The sequence below is a fragment of the Haliotis rubra genome, unplaced genomic scaffold (genome assembly GCF_003918875.1).
Source record: "Haliotis rubra isolate DU_JTF1 unplaced genomic scaffold, ASM391887v1 Scf136, whole genome shotgun sequence".
In the NCBI taxonomy this organism is placed as follows: Eukaryota; Metazoa; Mollusca; class Gastropoda; order Lepetellida; family Haliotidae; genus Haliotis; species Haliotis rubra.
The window spans coordinates 1,497,801-1,517,169 of NW_025765292.1; the positions used below are offsets into that span (position 1 = coordinate 1,497,801).

General features: G+C 40.4%; 3 protein-coding genes across 3 annotated transcripts; all 3 read left to right on the forward strand.

Annotated features, from left to right (window-relative positions):
• Positions 1 to 1,832: 1,832 nt before the first annotated feature.
• Positions 1,833 to 13,977, forward strand: LOC124268079. The gene is made up of 8 exons (XM_046703098.1): positions 1,833 to 1,974; positions 3,318 to 4,053; positions 4,479 to 4,697; positions 5,263 to 5,394; positions 5,943 to 7,896; positions 10,751 to 10,885; positions 12,066 to 12,218; positions 13,887 to 13,977. Exons 2-5 carry the CDS (start codon positions 3,321 to 3,323, stop codon positions 6,200 to 6,202), a joined length of 1,344 nt encoding a protein of 447 aa, XP_046559054.1. The 5' UTR covers positions 1,833 to 1,974; positions 3,318 to 3,320; the 3' UTR covers positions 6,203 to 7,896; positions 10,751 to 10,885; positions 12,066 to 12,218; positions 13,887 to 13,977.
• On the forward strand, positions 7,827 to 13,912 carry LOC124268103. The gene is made up of 4 exons (XM_046703120.1): positions 7,827 to 7,896; positions 10,751 to 10,885; positions 12,066 to 12,218; positions 13,887 to 13,912. The coding sequence occupies exons 1-4, from the start codon at positions 7,827 to 7,829 to the stop codon at positions 13,910 to 13,912; spliced, it is 384 nt and encodes a 127-aa protein (XP_046559076.1).
• A 615-nt stretch (positions 13,978 to 14,592) lies between the features above and the next one.
• Positions 14,593 to 19,039, forward strand: LOC124268109. Its single transcript, XM_046703128.1, has 5 exons — positions 14,593 to 14,722; positions 15,140 to 15,205; positions 15,808 to 15,931; positions 16,853 to 16,960; positions 18,935 to 19,039. Exons 2-5 carry the CDS (start codon positions 15,164 to 15,166, stop codon positions 18,976 to 18,978), a joined length of 318 nt encoding a protein of 105 aa, XP_046559084.1. The 5' UTR covers positions 14,593 to 14,722; positions 15,140 to 15,163; the 3' UTR covers positions 18,979 to 19,039.
• The last annotated feature ends 330 nt before the right edge of the window (positions 19,040 to 19,369 follow it).

The following is a 19,369-nucleotide window of genomic DNA, read 5'->3' on the forward strand; positions in this document are numbered from 1 at the left end:
ATGTCTGGGGCTTACAACAATGATTATGCATAACATAGTGATTATGTTCAGCACAACAAATGTAAGTGTTTATGCACTGCTCGAAAGGTATCAGGGTGTTTATTGCTCACTGCAAAGCACTTTATCGTCTTACAAATAGACATAAAAGCAAAGCTTATAAGTCGCGTCAAAATAGCCTTCTTTATAACTACCCTTTGGGTACCGCTACCGGTGCGGCTATACAATACATGGGTTGTACGGTTTGTTCAATACCGCAAACATGTAATGTTAATTTTGCCGGAGATAAAGTTACAAATGATATGACCTGTTGAGCGTGCAAACACGAAACAATTATATTGCATGTATGTTATGACAAGCCAAGTTACCTAGAGCAACAGTTATAGACAACAATGCTTCCTTTTATGACGTTGTATATTTCTTTTTGACAGTGTCATTGTGACATAGCAAGTGCAAGGTGAACACTATCAAGGACACGTGGGGAGTGATCGAGTTGTGCTGCACATTTCATTGGACAATATGTCAATTTTAGGACAGCATTTTTAATTAGCTCGACCTGTAACCTTTCAGTCTGTCGACTTTCACCAGATGGTGTGGTATGGTGTTGGCAGATCCTTATTCACACGCAGACGACGCTTGGGGGCGGAGGGGGACGGGGGCAGGAGAGCCTGTATTTTTTATTAGGTTAGTGAGTTTAGTGTTACGCCGCTTCGAGCACGGCCTGGGACACCAGAAATGGGCTTCACATTATACCCATGTGAGGAATCGAACCCGGGTCTTCGGCATGACGAGCAAACGCCTTAACCACAATAATACCCCACCGCCCCTGTTTTTATTCAATAAACATGTTCTCCGATACATGCTTTAATGTTGTATATGATATACAAATGTTGCAGCGTGCCCAGGGCTTGAGGTGACAGAACAGCGGCTCATCACACTGAGCCAGTAAATAATTTAAGCGTGTCAACTCGTCTTTAATCGATGGTCGTTGGGTAGCCTAGAGGTTAAAGCGTTGGCTCGTCACGCCGGAGACCCAGGTTTGATTCCCAACATGGGTACAATATGTGAAGCCCATTTCTGGTGTCCCCCGCCGTGATGTTGCTGGAATATTGCAAAAACCGGAGTAGAACCAAAAAACACTCACTCACGTCTTTAATCGTTGTCAATAAAAAGCACAAGAAAATCTTGAAGCTAAAATATGTCGACAACTCTCATAATTTCCTAGTAATAATAATATACGTTTCTCACAACATATAGAGACGGGATGCATGGCAACAGACCACAAACCTGGTTGTTTAGGGTTACATTCTTGTTTTAGTGCAAGGGATTGGTTAATGACTCTGAAATGTTAAAATGCGAATAAATGATGTTTTGAGGGAAATGACAGACATACGGATATTTTCATTTGGGGATAGTTTGGCTGACGAGAGAAAAATATAGGGATCCGATTATCAAACACGTTGAATAAGGAAAATATCTCAAAACAGCGTGACTGTGTACGAAGCATGGTTCATCGAGTTTTGTCTGACATGAACGTAGATGGCTTGGAATGTGAGTTATATGTTGTACAGTCCGTTGTAAACACACTCAACTGTCAAAGCTGTATATCCATTTCCAAGAATACTGAATTCACCCTACCACTATACGGTGTCTGCGAGCTATTCAGTGTGGTGATTTCTAATACATCCAACTTATACACGTCAATACGATCGTGTATATCACCAAGGCCGCATATCAAAACACTAGACTTAACGACACACCAGGAAGTTGTAGTCCCCGTTATACCGCAAAAGGTTAAAGACAGATTATAGTTGTGCTTGACCTGCTTCAATCCCTGGAGACCTTGACCTTCACAGCGACAGTCTAAACATGGCCGCCTACCCCTCGCTCTGTGGCAACCACAAACCTCTATACGGTGGCCTGTAGCAGAAGATTGTCTGTTTGACTACGTTCACAGGATTCCGATATTCAAACAAGGTAGGTGTTTCCAGGAATTATCTTCGTACACATGGTGTCATGATCAGACGCTACATGTGAACAATTTGTAAGGTGATATATTCTGTATATACAATAGGAAAGTAGTAGCTGTCAAGTGGAGAGCGTGAAGATCAGTGAAGATCCGGGTTAGAATTGGTCTACAGCAACCAATGCGTGTCTTAAGAGGCGATTAGCAGGATCAGCTGGTCACACTCGCTGACTTGAATGACACATATCATCGTATGTCAGTTGCGTAGGTCGATGCTCATGATGTTAATCACTTGATTGTCTGGTAGAGATTCGATTATTGCAGACAGTCGTCGTATATAGTTGGGAGAATTGCTGAGTGCGGCGTCAAACAGTCAACAATCAAACCATCAAATGTTAAGGCTACAAACGTCCAGGGCCCCGTTCCTCAAAGCGATCGTAGCTCTACGACAGTCGTAACTCCCATGCTTTAACATAGACTTACGACTGTCGTAGAGCTACGATCGCTTTGAGGAACGGGGGCCAGTGTTAAGTCAGAGCGGTAAATCTTAAGAACCTTCTGTTCATCCGCAAGGATGTGCTTCTTTCAGTATATCATTGTATAGTTCCGTGCTCACACTATCAACTACTAATTGCATATTCCTGGTTTGATTGAACTGATTAGTTTAGTAGATGACTCACTGACGATATTGGTATCATAACATTGTGCTGATTATACGAAACCTTTCTAGTATTTGCTTTATGAAGGAGGGAAATACACTCAGTCTGAATGGAATATCGGTAAGAAACTAGTATGGTACTACGAGGTGTTACCTAATGTAACCATATACAGTGCATCCTGGTTATAATGCCCCTGGTTTTAATGCCAAACTGGATATAATGCCATTTGCCAAAGTTTTTTGGGACAAAAAGTCATTTTCCCCTGATTATAATGCCAATTTCACTGGCTGCATGTAGTAAATATACCTTAATTGGTTTAGTGATGATCCAGCCATTCATGGCTCATTACAGGAGACACCATGTGAATCACCTTGTTGATTGCATAGGGCCGCTAACTGCCCTACCTGGTTATAATGCCACACCGGATATAATGCCACATTTTCTTCTGGACAAACGGTGGCATTATAACCAGGGTATACTGTACTCATTTATTACCTCAACACTGGAACTTACATTACGCACGAAATTATGCTCAGGAAATTACCGTGTATTCATTATAAAATTTAAACGTCAACGCCACAGAAAAACACAATCCTTTGGGCCCAAAAGGTAAATTAACAGTGAAAATTATACCGAAGAAACTGAAACTCCAGGTGTTCTCGAAAAGGCACTAAAAATGTATGCATAATTTTCAGGAGATGGACGAGAGTATCAACGCCATAGCCGTAGGTGTGAAACACAAGTCTACTCTTGCAAAAGAAATGTATGACAGTGGAGACCTCAAAGGGGCTTTGGAACAGTTTAAACTTGCCTTAAGGGACTCAAACCGTCTTATAATAAGAAAGAGAGAAAGTGTTGCCCTTTGCAGATTGAACCTGGCATCAGCACAAATAGGTAGAGGGGATGAAGCAGAAAAGACGGATGGAAGAAAAGCACTGGAACAGTTACTGGAAGAGAACACAGAGGACAACATGTTGTCAGCTTGTATTAACTTCAATCTGGCGCTTGCATCGCCGGACAATGACAAAAAGGATACTTATCTGGAGACATGTCTGGAGATTCTGGAACGTGTGAAAGATGCTAAGGCTGAGACTTTGATCCTGCAGCAGAAGGCGCTAGAGGAACGGCTGCGGTTAATAAATGTCAGGGAGAAAGAGGAACGGTGTCAAGGAAATGAGCCAGGTGATAAACAAGAAAGAAAACACGATGAGAAGAAGCTGAAGTGCAGGAAACAGTTAGCTGACGTGTGTAAACGTTTATCAGTGGAGGCCTACACGGAGATGGAGGAGTCGGAGACTGTCCTCTGCAGCAAACGTGTGGCCAATCTGCTTGCAATGGCCAATATGACAGTAGCCCAAAACAGACAAAACGCTCGAATGTACGCACATGAATGTCTGAGTATATTAGAAGAAGACTGGTCTCGTGTCCAAGGTAAGACGACCCTTGATGTGACATGCAAGTCGTGTTTTGTAGACATGGAAGACATGTCTCTATCCAAGACAGAAAGTAACAAAACGGTGCTAATGTACATGTAGCGGGTACCTTAGAGAAGATAAATCAACAGTTGCATGATACGCTTTCGCTTTTCTTAGTAAGGCTTAGTAAGGCTTAGTAAAGCTTTAGATTGTTACATTATGAAATAGATGTATCATTAAATGTATTAACAGTTAATATTTCAGCAATGATACGACTTTGTATGATAATACATAGTCTACATTACTCGTTCCAGAGTTTTACCAAGTTTGAATTTATTTCACACTTGTATCTTCTGTAGCAAATGTTGAGGACTTTGGCACTTTAGGATAATTATATATTGCTATATCGTGATCCATGTTGATCTGTTTATGTCATTACAGTGAACACGTGCTCTGATCTGGCCGTTCTCTTCACCGAGATTGGAGCTTACGAGAAAGCAAAGCTATGTTTCCGAAAGACACAGCTGTGTCAAAACATCAACGAACTCGAAGAACAAGAGGTCCAATGTCACATGTTTCAAAACCTAGGGGCTGTGTGTGTTTTGGAACGGAAGTATCAAGAGGCCACGCAATACTTCAAAGATGCTCTGGGTGTGATAGGTGAGCCTGCTGAACCCGGGCATGTTGAATGAGATGTACATGCATCGTTTCAACCGTATTATCCACCCTTGGGCTACAGTCTCGAACTCAAGCGGATATGAACGGACATGAACCTTAGGGTTTTCTTATCAAAATGTCAGAATCGATTGATTCTTCCGAAAGTGGTAAACATCTACAAACTGAGTCTGTTTGGTTTCCAAAGTAAGAGGGGTGTAGGACATGACAGTTGTACATTTGATCTCGTTTTCCTGTCGCGATGGCAACCAGGTACTTAAATATTTGAATTTGCCCTAATGTAGTATGCTTTAGATGTCACAGGGAATAATTAATCTTCAGCAATGTAATCTTGACATGCCGGGATTTTGTTCACTCACCCTTTTAATCCCAAGACTGAAGTTTGTGTTTGAGTCACCATAGAAAGCTTTCCAGTGACTTATGAACAATACTATCTCTAATGTCTGTGCTGCTTGTCAGTTTGGCCCCACGATACTGGAGCCCAGGTTTGTCTGTATATAACACTGTGAGTAAATGGATATATAATTGTGTTGGATCTGGTTCGCTTCAGCTGGAAGAGCGAGCGAGAGGCGAGCCCATCTGTACCTGAATCTGGGATTCGCCTGGAGTCAGATGGGAAGAGCGAAGATCTGGAAAACCTACGAGGCCTATCTCAATGCCGCCAAATACTCCCAAGAGTTGAGTAAGGAACTCCTCTTTGTTAAATACTAGATATGTTAGTTGTTTTTAGAATACCAACGAGTCTTTACATGTGACTACCAGTACTTGACCCCTTGTTGGGACCCTACTGGGAACAATATCCTGAGGTTATCGTTGTACGTCGGTCAAAACACGCTAAACTTGCGTACTTCCACGTATGAATATTATCCTGAATATGTCTGATGAAACCGAACTCGAAGAACCGACGCCGAACCACATGTGTTATCTCCCGTTCCAAGTGGGATTCCAGATAAGAATAGGTCCTAAGAAACCAGTGCTTGAAGCAATGAAAGCGATCACGTGGTCAGACTGGGGAGCATGCTTTACTGTGTGTCGTCATGCCCTGAAGTAGCTCGTGGCTCGTGGCTCGCAGATTATTGCTCGCAATATTCAATGAACTCCCTAGTCCTGAGTCGATTTCCTTTGCGACGTTAAACCCCATACAAATCATCTCCATGACTGTGAAAAGGTTGATTTTCCGTATGTGTTATCATCCATGTTATAAACGTGTACGTATCTCCTGCTCCACAGACACAGAGACCAACCTGAGACTGGAGGCACTGCAGGGCCTGGTTCTGGCTGGAATGGCTGTCCTCGACTATCGGCAGGGACTGGGAGACTTCTGTGTCAATGTCGTCCTCAGTCATAAAGAAATTGATGCTGACGCGACTCTAAATTGGCAAAACATAAATGTTTCTGGGTTCAAGGACAAAATGAAAGAAGAAATTAAAGACAAGTATATGACGTGTATTGACAACGTCAATGTTGCTGTCTTAAACAGGCAACTCTAGCTGAGGACAGGCGTTGAATGGATATTGAACATAACTAAGGAGTTTATTATTAAATTATGTTCATCTTAAAATGGCAAAACGTATTGACAGAGTGAACGGGATATTTGGAACGTTGCCACTCTGTAAACATCATAGTAGTGAAGTAAGGGGCTTCCTTGTTTTGAATTATGTTGATTTATTATTTCTCGTCCATAGTTTCACACCAGCTTGAATTCCGAATTCCGAACTTTATATTGTACGCATCACTAATCTATTGCAAGGATTGTTCGGTGATGCACGTTTAATTTGCTTTGGACATTTATTACTAAATCATGTTTATCGTTTAAACGGCAAAACGTATTGCTAGCTAGTAATGTTCTGTTGTATATTGATGACTTGACAGATTCCCTGTACACAAAATGTAGAAATGATTTATGTCACTTTCGTATTCTGAATTGTCTTCAATTGATATTTTCATTTTGGACCTTTCCAACAAGATATACGAGTTAGCTTCACTGACTGGTCAACTCCACCTACCCACACTAAGTTGATTTGAATGATCACTGATCTTTCCGTTTGGTTTGTCGGGCTGCTTGAGTGGATGAGGCACGAACTTACGAAAGCCTTGTGATGCCACATTTGTAGCATGAAATATGTTTTCAGCGAACTTTCTCGTTGCTTCGAGTGTTTAGGTAAATTAAAGAAAAGGCTGATGTACCACGTCTCTTTATGCAGTTACTACATTCGGTTTATACCAGTCTATTTGATGGTATATACTTGACTCCCGTTTCTTGGTTGCATAATACGTATCAAGGAACTCCCATTTCAGTGTTTGTCTCTACAAATGTATGTACCACTTGACTTTGTATAGACTCCCAGCGAGAACAGAACATCGGATATACTCAGTGTAAAATCTTTGTACCCGTCTTGTGACACTCAAATAATAAACTATTGGTACATGTATGTCTGTCTACCTGCCCGGCCGCATGTCTTGAAATGACTGATCTTGTTGAGCATCGATGCACGTGGTATCACACTATCTGGTTCTGTCAGACCTAGGTCAGTCCCATGTGATTTCAACATTTGTGGAAACTGGATATAAGCTGCTGCAGTCGCTCTCGATCACGTGTACATGATAACCGGCTAGTTTTAATAGAGTTAGAATTTAGTAATAGAATATGCTTTACTGAATAAGTCTTACTAAAAATATAATTAATTGTACTAGGTACTCCGAAATATTCAAACAATACCAGAAGGATATATAGTACATTAGGTATCATGAAATCATATAAATTGAAGAATAATGTGTGTGCTACCAATTCTTGTTATTATTGTAACATATAAACATGCAATGATAATATTTAAAGTATCAAAAAGACTAATAGTCTTATAATTCACCCTAACAAAAGTAAAAAGTCAATTCAAAGCCATGCGTAAGGAATATGACATTTCGGTTATTTAGACACACTCGCATGTGTATTATCTTATCTTAGCATTCAAGGTTCTCCAGACAACAGTATACTATTTTTCATGCTGTTTTTGGCTCCGGTCATAGTGACATTTCACAGATTATCTTAGTGACATATCACAGATTATATATCTGCAAAGGCCATTTTGTCAAGTCCAGACCTAACTCACAGAAGCAATGCTTCTCAGTCTTGGTACCCTGATCTTAGCTCTGTTTCTTGGAGGAGAAGCCCAAGTCTCAAATCCTGGTAAGTGTGTTTAACCCAAAACTACACTATAGTCTATATCAGTCTATGCCACGAATACATTGTTCACTATTCTGCAGATAGCTCACGAGTGTTATTGTGTTGTTCGTTGGCTTTATGTGCTTAAACGTTTAATCACAAGATGGTCATTTTTCAGGAAAGCAATTGCCTGATAGGTCGCCTTTAACATCAGCCATACATTCCGGCGCAACACCTCTTGAAGCCTTGGCTATGCCGAGTGTGGTATTCATTCAAAGCTATGTTATTCTATCTCTGCCTTTACATGAGCGACGCCTCCATTCAGTTGGATATTTGTTGCATTTCGTTGCATTGACAATGAATGATACTATGTGCAATATCTTCCTTTTAACAATAAACCGCCATGACACAATATATTCTGATATAATCGTGACCCCTTTAATTTGTGTCAGACAGCAACCGACACCAGTTGACTGGATTTATTCCAATATGGGTTGCCTCCCTTTTCACTCATCATTATCCCGATGCAGGAGATCGCCACGCGAACTGTTCATACAAGCATGTGTTGTTAAATCTCAAATATTATCACAGACGTCCTATAAATATGTCATGGTATTTTTAATAAATTTAAATTTAAATCTTCTTGGTAGTGTATTAATGAGTCCAATTTGTCAATTTTGGTTAGTGATGAATATCTCAAGACTTCACTATCAAATAGGATTATGATTTAATGATAAGATTCACCACTTGTATTAATTGGTATAGCTCATTAGTAGTGTGTTTCGAGCGGTGTAGAACAAGACTTTAAACATATGAATTTCGTTGAAAAGACACTCCTCTGTACGTATTTATTCATGGAAAATTCTTTTGTCGCTCATATTGGACACGCGACCATGCTCCAGATTAGATAACACAGATTTTGTACTCTTTAAATGAAAAGGTTCATTTCCTCCTTACCTGTCCCTTGTTATGTCTTTCGAAAATCCCTTAGCACACATGCAATGATAAATTTACTTCAATGTATTTATTCGATTTTCGGGATGTATAACGTCAATAAAACGGTGTGCACATCGTGTAAGTGGCATAAAGTCAACAGTTGATTAACAAACCTCTTTCAGCTGTAAGCTCTTGTGAATATGAAAGGAGTTCTGTCACTTAATTGAAATAAATAAGACTGCTTATTTGATCATTATTACCAACCAAATTGTAGTCAACGATACGAGTTCAGCAGTAATACAAATAATAATACAACAAGCTGGCCAACCAATCAGAAACTCCCGTACGTTAGTGGGCGTGCCTACTCCTTAGGTTTATGAAAAGATGAAGGAAGCCATATTGCTTGGTTAGCCAATCCAATGACATGGAATGACTTGACATGAAATATTATGTATCTTTGGTTCACCAAATCCTCAAAATTATTATTAGCTTGCGTGTAAGTAAAGTATAGTGTATGTATTATACCCCCGTTCACACTGTAGTGAAGGCCAATACACGTATATTCGGAATAAGAAACCAGTTCATAGGTGGGATATAAATACAAGCATCAAAACGATATTCACTATTAGACGAAACCTCTTTAGATGCAGAATCCGTTGTACGATCTCCACATTATGATACCCACATGTTTACTATCACTATTAAGATGGAACCTACATCTATCACTCATTTGAACAATCATCACAAATAGTCCAACGCAGGTTTTCAAGGTAACACTGAAACAGCTTTACCTCAAGTTTGGGACAAAATAGGCAAGGGGCAGCCATTTTCTAGCACACATATCCGCATATTTCAATGCACTAATTGACAACAGAATTCCCAATATTAAGCCACCATAAATTGAATATTTAGAGAATAATCTGATCAAATTGTATTAAATAGATTAGTTTATATTTGAATTAAAATGCAGGAGCACAAGGCGTTTAAATGGGAAATACTGGCATTCAATATGAAAACACCTTAAAAATGGGACACAATCGTTACGTATAAACCTCTCTACGCTTCACACCATCCGTTGAGTCAGCTCAACCTAATCATATTACACTCATCGTGTTGACTGAACCTTTACATAAACCGTCAAAACCAGATCATTTCAAATCTAACCAAACAGATTCCATTGGGTGTAAAAGTCATAGCGGCGAACATTTTATAAATGGATCACCTAATATACGTGATAGCGCCCGGTTTTCGTCAAAATCTGATAATTCTCTCACTTGAGAGAAGACACATTATAACTATGATGCTTTCACCGTTATAGATCGTTTACATGGAATACTTATTCGAAAGCTTTTACATGCATCCCGAGTGTACCTGAACGTTTTGAGCTCACATAGGAGGAATACATCCCATACTGGGGAATCACAACTCATATTGACAGGTCGCCCTAATGGACAACACACGGTACTGTTCGTGTTACCGTATGTGACTTCTCTAGACGTGACCATCATTTGTTTAACGTCATTCAATAAATTCAACTTTTATAATCTTTCATTTTTGTAAAAAAGCCTCCTGACTCGTGTTGTATACCAATGAACCTTTATATACTGTATAGTTCATTTGTTTTTCAATAACATAAATGAGGGTCCCGTTGAAGAGTGTGAGTACAATTTAGGGTCCGTGTATTTTCTGCGTAGAAAATACTTTCTGTATCATATTTAGTCTGTTAAACGTTACAAACCAAAACCTAAAATCCGAAATTATCGCTATTCTTTCACAATAAACAGTTGATTCATCACGTGTCTAAATAGGCTGTTCATGCCCAATCTGGACCCTCATACATATCATATATGTTTAACAAGTGGATGCCAGAGACTGTCAGTGATGTCAAGTATTTCTCCTGACCAATGCTTGTTTGACTGATGTTGTAAGTATTCCTCCACAGGTATTTTTGACCCCAACTGCAAGGACCATCTGGACAACTGCCATGAGTTCCAGTGGGACACATGTCTCAACAAACTGTTCAAGCAATGGGTGATAGACAACTGCATCCAGTATTGCAAGCTTTGTATTGGACCTAGTACGTATGTGATATGTGAATAGTGATATGTGAATAGTTGGTGTTTAAAACACTCTCATGTGAATAGTTGGTCTAGGACACTCTGATGTGAGAAGTTGGTGTTTAGGACACTCTCTGATGTAAATAGTTGGTGTTTAGGACACTCTCTGGTGTAAATAGTTGGTGTTAAGGACACTCTCTGATGTGAATAGTTGGTATTAAGGATACGCTCTGATGTGAATAGTTGGTGTTTAGGACACTCTCTCATGTGAATACTTGGTGTCTAGGACGCACTGGTGTGAAGACGTCACAAGTGTGTACTGGTTTTGCCGAGCTGAAAAATAAAACGCACAATGTCACAAATGAATATATATGAGGTCCTTTTCAAACGAGTTTAAAACGTCTTGAAATCTACAAGATATTATGAAACCGTTAGCTAACATGGATACAATAAATAAATAATTAAATACCCATAGCATTGAACATTTGATAGTCTATATTGGAAATGTAACTCAACCAACGGAAGTCCAATGCCTTTATAACGGTTTTAATGCACGATGAAGCGGTCATAAAATCCAACGTGTTCCAGAACCAATTGATCGGTCTTGTTCATTGCCAGCGGTAAATCGGAATCATGTGTTTAATGGGGCGGGGTTATTAGAGAATCTATTTTCTAGGGTTAAAATTAGCCCCTGGCTTTCGATCCTACGAGATGATCAACCAAGCCGTTTCGTCAGTGAGCTGTGTTGAACATACACACGCCCGACATAGATCATACTGCCCCTGTCATCCTGGGTTACATCTGAATATAAAACACCACTATTTCAACAATGAACGAGGGATTTCAGTTTTACTCGGCTTTCAGAAACATTCGAGCAATTTCACGGCCTTGGACACCGGAAATCGGCTTCACATACTGTACCCATGTGGGGAATCGAACACGGGCCTCTGCGTGACGAGCGAACGCTTTAACCACTAGGCTACCCCACCTCCCCAGTAGTATTTCAACAAGAGAGTAAACAGTACACGGTACATCAGGATGAACTACTACTATATCAGTACCATGGCCTCATGTCCCATCACGCTGTTTTCATGGTTTGTCCACATGGTCCATGATCACAAGAGTGTGCCGCTTTACTTTACCAGAACCTCTGCACATCTAAATGCACTGTTTGTTACTAACCAACGTGTTCCTCCGTAGCGACTACGACAACGACTACACCAACTCCACCGTGTATTGACACGGAAGCCAACTGTCACAGCTACCCGGACGACATATGCACGAAAGATCTGTACAGGGCATGGGCAAAGGCTCACTGCCGGGTGACCTGTGGGTTCTGTGGCGTTGTTCAGGGTAGGTTCCATTGCTTATATTAGAACGCTAATATGTCCTATACGTTATAAGGAGAACCCCGCGTTATACGGGAGCACAACATGATCCTTACCTGGAGTAGCTTACGTTATACAAATGAAAAGCGCAATGCGAGGTGTGATCTATGTATGCAGGGACATCACACGAGGTATGTCCTATATACAGTACAATGCGAGGTGTGATCTATGTATGCAGGGACATCACACGAGGTATGTCCTATATACAGTACAATGCGAGGTGTGATCTATGTATGCAGGGACATCACACGAGGTATGTCCTATATACAGTACAATGCGAGGTGTGATCTATGTATGTAGGGACATCACACGAGGTATGTCCTATATACAGTACAATGCGAGGTGTGATCTATGTATGTAGGGACATCACACGAGGTATGTCCTATATACAGTACAATGCGAGGTGTGATCTATGTATGTAGGGACATCACACGAGGTATGTCCTATATACAGTACAATGCGAGGTGTGATCTATGTATGCAGGGACATCACACGAGGTATGTCCTATATACAGTACAATGCGAGGTGTGATCTATGTATGTAGGGACATCACACGAGGTATGTCCTATATACAGTACAATGCGAGGTGTGATCTATGTATGCAGGGACATCACACGAGGTATGTCCTATATACAGTACAATGCGAGGTGTGATCTATGTATGCAGGGACATCACACGAGGTATGTCCTATATACAGTACAATGCGAGGTGTGATCTATGTATGCAGGGACATCACACGAGGTATGTCCTATATACAGTACAATGCGAGGTGTGATCTATGTATGTAGGGACATCACACGAGGTATGTCCTATATACAGTACAATGCGAGGTGTGATCTATGTATGTAGGGACATCACACGAGGTATGTCCTATATACAGTACAATGCGATGTGATCTATGTATGTAGGGACATCACGAGGAGGTATGTCCTATATACAGTACAATGCGAGGTGTGATCTAGGGGACATCACACGAGGTATGTCCTATATACAGTACAATGCGAGGTGTGATCTATGTATGTAGGGACATCACACGAGGTATGTCCTATATACAGTACAATGCGAGGTGTGATCTATGTATGTAGGGACATCACACGAGGTATGTCCTATATACAGTACAATGCGAGGTGTGATCTATGTATGTAGGGACATCACACGAGGTATGTCCACACGAGGTATATACAGTACAATGCGAGGTGTGATCTATGTATGCAGGGACATCACACGAGGTATGTCCTATATACAGTACAATGCGAGGTGTGATCTATGTATGTAGGGACATCACACGAGGTATGTCCTATATACAGTACAATGCGAGGTGTGATCTATGTATGTAGGGACATCACACGAGGTATGTCCTATATACAGTACAATGCGAGGTGTGATCTATGTATGTAGGGACATCACACGAGGTATGTCCTATATACAGTATGCGAGGTGTGATCTATGTATGCTGGGACATCATACGAGGTATGTCCTATATACAGTACAATGCGAGGTGTGATCTATGTATGCAGAGACATCACACGAGATATGTCCTATATACAATACAATGAAGCGCCACACAGTTGTTCAGGCAGCCCAACACAGGACGAGTTTTATGGCAAGACTCACAAGACTTTGTATTTTTCAGGTGTGCCCACTCCTAAGATTGACTAGGACATACTGACACTGTAACCACTGCCAACGATTATTATGAAACTAATAAACACATATCCTGCTTATGCCTTAGTACTTTTTCACCTCAAACTTGTACCAGAATGGTCATCAGGTATGTCTCCATCCAGTGAGATGGAGTTTATTATTATAAGCAAGATGCTTCGAAACTAGATGTCACTCGGTACTACCTCCACATGAAATCATGTCACACGTAATGAGTAGACCTTTAAAACTCCATTCCACAAAAAAATACATTTATATGTACAATATAACATTTTCCTGCAATCATATTATAATATAGACACATTATATTACAGAATATTCTAGAAAATATTGATCTCATGCATAATACTTTTGTTACAATTGCATCTAAACGCATTATGTCGTATTTAATGATTATATTAGATGAATGACTGATTGAGTTTGGTTTAAGCCGCTTTTAGAAATATTCCAGCAACATCACGGCGGAGGACACCAGAAATGGGCTTCACACATTGTACCCATGTGGGGATTCGAACCCGGGTCTTCAGCGTGACGAGCCAACACTTTAACCATTAGGCTACCCCACCGCCCGTATATTAGATGAGTTCCTCGGGAACTATTAGCATGTTCACAGGAAATGATAACAAGCATGCAAAATAGTGTTTACTCAACTGTGACAACACGTTACGTTTGGTCCATTTAAACCTGGATGCTTTTTCTATGGATGAACACCTCACACCTTGACGTCATATCGTCACCAGACACAACTGACAAAACGTGTGTGACAGACGAATATGTAAGCATAGCCGTCGACTAAATTCTCATCAGGTTAGTAAACTAACTATCTTAAGTATTGTTTATGCATATCTAATGTAGCAATAACTCAAAAAGTAATCTTAAACTCATAACATATATTAAATAAGGGTAATTAATGCCGTCAGGGTAGTTAGCGTGTGTTGTAATCGGCACGCGGGTAAACGCAAAGGTTCTATTTTAATGTGTATCATATATTCCCTTTTCAACGTAAATAGCATTAAATACCTATAAAGCGAGGCATTGTGAGTATGCTTTGTGTATGAATGTTGTCTAATTATTATTATCTTATGTTGAAAAAATAATGGCAAAGTATCTCAATCTAAGGTTTTATAGTGTATAAAGTACATCTTTCCATGCTTATCATTATGTCTGTATGGAGTTTGTACCTCAATCAGTTGTTTTTTTTATCACAATGTATCTTATTTCCAGTACACATGTATTCCATCATCTGCTATGGCAGCCAGCATGAACACGGGCCCCAGTGCCATACATAGGGTATGCAATATACTATACTGTTTATATCATGTATACATATCATTCTAACATAAAGAATCATCATTCCTTTATGTTAACCTTCTAAGGTAAATATTGTATGATATGCGGCGATTACCGCCGATATCATTTATGGCATTGTTTAAGTCATTGCCATGAGTTATCGCCCCTGATCTTGTAAACGTTCTACCCCTCAGTTATCATTATATTTCTGTAACTAATTTATAACATTTATTTACATTTATAATGTTAATGTACTGAATATTTATAAACAGATACAAATGTATGTTCTGTAAACATGCTGAACATTATTTATTTATTATATTGTTATTATGTTGTTGCCACAATTATTTCAGGGTTTGTCGTGTATGTTGAAAATCTCCATCCACTTGGAAATAAACCGAACTTACAACCCTGCATTTACTTTGCGTGTCGTCATATCAGATTACTCACAATATTTCCATATTGAACATTTATTATTCTCCATTTGTGCGGCACAAATATACGGACGTGAGAAGCTTATCTAAGACCAGAAATGGTTCATAGATAAAGGCATGGCAAGGGTCACGTCGTTTTTAAGCCAACGTTATCTGAATTCAATACAGTTCCTGATAGGTGAAAGTGCCGACCCCACTCCCTGTATATACGTGTACACCATGATGACCCTGAGCCTGTTTCCCCTACTCTTAGCTCTGACTGTGGTGGATACCCAGAGTCCACCGCCCTTACGTGAGTATAATCAATACACTCTTCTGATACATACACACATTCACTCATCATAGAGCTTCACTTTCTCCGGAAAGGATAATATGTTACTGTATCTATCACTAAGGTACAATTTCATTTCGGATGCATTGGTGGGAGTGTATTTAATAACATACAAATAATATTTTTAACAATGATTCTTGTCAAATGTTTCCTTATGTCATTCTGAGAGATGTCTTTTCTGAAACTGTTATTATATATATATAGCTAGCCATGAGGCATGGCTTCACGTGTGGTAGTGAAGTCAAGCTGGTGAAGTACTGGGAGTACATTCAACTTTACCAACTACCAGAGAGATAGTATTGATGTTGTGTAAGTCTTGTCTAGTTGGTGCACCATAAACTAGGTTACAGTCGGGTTACAGTCTGTTAGTAGGAACACAGGTGAATGTACATGATTGGTACGTTTGTTTAAATCACTGGTACTAGTCTGTCTCAAAGACCCTGAACCACATTATTATCATTTACTGCCTAGCCCCCTCTGCAATGCAGAAGTCCTAAATGAATCAACCTAGATTTCCTCAGGTTCTGAGTCTCTGGCCTCCCTGGAGCTAGTTTTTCAATTTTAATGGGTTTGTTTGTTACTATCAAAATTATATATTCAGCGACTAAGCGTTAATCTACACTGGTACGTGTGTTTACAAGAGTGGTACGTCTATTTACAAGACTGGTACGTGTGTTTACATGGATGGTGCGTCTGTTTACAAGAGAGGTACGTGTGTTTACATGACTTGTACGTGTGTTTACATGTCTGGTACGTGTGTTTACATGGATGGTACGTCTGTAAACAAGAGTGGTACGTCTGTTTACAAGACTGATACGTGTGTTTACGTGGATGGTACGTCTGCTTACATGTCTGGTACGTGTGTCTACATGAATGTTGCAGCCTGCACCGATTACCTGCCTAACTGCGGCGCCTACAAGGAGACTGCCTGCACTGGGGACTACGAGTCGTGGGCTAGAGTCCACTGCGCGCACAGATGTGGCTTCTGTGGTCAGTATCAGCATTAATGCAACATTTCTTGGTACTGCTTAACGTCATCAACTGACAAAGCGAAATGGCATTAGGGATTCTTAATGTGAGTGATAGGTTCATTACTGTACGCCGTTATTTTTCACTATATTTGAGCAGTTAAACATTATCACTTTTAAACAAATAATGCATGGATTCTTCCTTCTTGTGTTATGTGCTGGCATGGATGAATAATCTGTGCTTCAACTGTGTCGATGAAGCCAAGTCTCCATCATATTATAGCTATCAAACAGGTGATTAGATCGAGGGAGTTTTGATCCATATTATAGTAATATCACCGTGTGTCAGCGTGATGGCGAGTCAAACCCACAAAACAAACCCACGGCCCACGTTCTATCCAATGAATTAGAGATCCATTTTCAGAGGGAAATGGCGTTGCCTAATGCTTAGAAGTGTTAGCTCCACATGCCGAGGTCCAGTTCCCCCTAATCTGACCTAACGTTAATGAATGCATCGACTGGGATAATAATAATGTCCTGCCCTCAGCCATCCGCTTGGCGCCCAATTAATTGATTATCAACCTCATAGTCATTATAAAGTACAATGTCCAGCAAAAAAAACAGGTCAATCATGTTAAAGTTTTCTGTATATATACAGTGTAACTACTGCGGCCAGTCACTGGTTGGTACCGAAAGGTAGCTGTGACAGTTGAACCCATCGAGTATCTTGGAGGTTACATATTGGGTCCTCACCATCTCGTTAAATAGATTCATATGCATATATTATCTGTCACCTGGAATCTATTGAAACCTGCAGAGGGCCATTCCATTACCATAGCCATGGTAAATTTACATCAAAAGCCTCCTCTCCTCTCCCCAAACGAAACGTCTTTTCCTGAATAATACTTCTGGAAACATTGACAGCATGCGTGCATCCTATAGACTACTACATCAGGAGTCAAAATAAGCGTTAAACTGACCAATGAATTCATCATAATAACAATATAGATAATTATCTTACCTCACACATAAATGTCGTTTTCTGATTGGCTGAGTCTATGAATGTACCCCGCGTACAAGCGAGTAACATGTTCTATGATACCCGCTGGAAATGCCGAACTGTGGAAATTCGTTTGGTACTTCGTGCCAGTAGTGTTTGGGCTGTTGCCTAACTCCGGTACTCCTCATAATGATCCAATACCCGTGCTTCAAACAGTTCAAGATTAACATTGAGGTGTTCGGTAAGATAAATACGTTGTTCATTGGTCCTCGGGGCCCATGGGTTGATGCACCATCTATGTGTGTTTATATTCCATACATAAACAAACACAGAGGGTACATCAACCCATGTCCCCCTCGTGACCAGTGAACAACTTAATAATGTACATCGGATAATGGAGGGTGGGGACTAAAGACAGAATGTTATCCACCTGCCAGGCTCCCCACCGCCCGCTAGCCCGCCTCCACTGTGCAAGGACCACCTCCCAAACTGTAGCGAGTACCAGGCCGACACGTGCACCAACAGCTTCTACCGGAAGTGGGCAGAGGACCACTGCCGGAAGACGTGTGGGTTATGTGTCAGCGCCACACAAAGTAATGAGATTATTGGTCGAGCTGTGTGATAAATCCAGTGATAACCTTCAGTGTGTTTGTTGCATGTAAAATGATATATTTGTGATTACACTTTCTCAATAAACGTATGTTACATTTGACCACTTTCTAAATGGCAGTGTGTACTCATAGTGTGTTGAAGGGAAAGTTAAAATAAGTATGTCAAAATATAAGTTTCCAATATGTTAGACTCTAATATGAGTCAACAGTTGTCCGATACGCACAAACATCTATATATAACACAAACACACACAAACACACACACACAAACACACACACACACACACACACACACACACACACAATAATACACACACACACAGTTAGTGCAAATATCACTTTTTATGTTGCAGGTGCGCCAAACACCATTTATTTGATGTTGCAGGTGCGCCCGCAGGTTCGATGGACAACAGCAATGTTTTAGGATGAAGAGGGACGTCTAGATTCTAGACTAAAGATTCTCCCTGAAATAAATGCCTTTCCAACATAAGTGAAGGTTTTTTTCAGTGAACACCTTTTCTCATTGTTGGTCTGGATGTCGAGGTTTTTAAAAAAATCATCTTGAATTGATCAACTGTTTGGATTTAACGACGATGGGGCCGGAATTTCAGCTACATCGCAGGGTGTCAGCTTGATGTGGTAAGAGTGGGTGAGTGAGTATAGTATTACGCCGCTTTTAGATATATTCCAGCAATGTCACGGCGGATGACAACAGACATGGGCTTCACACATTGTACCCATGTGGGGAATCGAACCCGGATCTTCGGCGTGACTAGCGGACACTTTAACCATTAATCTACCCCATCTCCCCGATGAGGTA

What these genes read in the sequence shown, in the direction of transcription:
- LOC124268103 (XM_046703120.1), top strand. Translation starts at nt 7,827, where the DNA reads ATGCTTCTCAGTCTTGGTACCCTGATCTTAGCTCTGTTTCTTGGAGGA. An exon ending in AGCCCAAGTCTCAAATCCTG is followed by an intron (nt 7,897 to 10,750) that starts GTAAGTGTGTTT and finishes ATTCCTCCACAG; the next exon opens with GTATTTTTGACCCCAACTGC. An exon ending in CAAGCTTTGTATTGGACCTA is followed by an intron (nt 10,886 to 12,065) that starts GTACGTATGTGA and finishes GTTCCTCCGTAG; the next exon opens with CGACTACGACAACGACTACA.
- LOC124268079 (XM_046703098.1), top strand. Translation starts at nt 3,321, where the DNA reads ATGGACGAGAGTATCAACGCCATAGCCGTAGGTGTGAAACACAAGTCT. An exon ending in AGACTGGTCTCGTGTCCAAG is followed by an intron (nt 4,054 to 4,478) that starts GTAAGACGACCC and finishes ATGTCATTACAG; the next exon opens with TGAACACGTGCTCTGATCTG. An exon ending in AGATGCTCTGGGTGTGATAG is followed by an intron (nt 4,698 to 5,262) that starts GTGAGCCTGCTG and finishes GGTTCGCTTCAG; the next exon opens with CTGGAAGAGCGAGCGAGAGG.
- LOC124268109 (XM_046703128.1), top strand. Translation starts at nt 15,164, where the DNA reads ATGGCAGCCAGCATGAACACGGGCCCCAGTGCCATACATAGG. An exon ending in GCCCCAGTGCCATACATAGG is followed by an intron (nt 15,206 to 15,807) that starts GTATGCAATATA and finishes AATTCAATACAG; the next exon opens with TTCCTGATAGGTGAAAGTGC. An exon ending in CCAGAGTCCACCGCCCTTAC is followed by an intron (nt 15,932 to 16,852) that starts GTGAGTATAATC and finishes TGAATGTTGCAG; the next exon opens with CCTGCACCGATTACCTGCCT.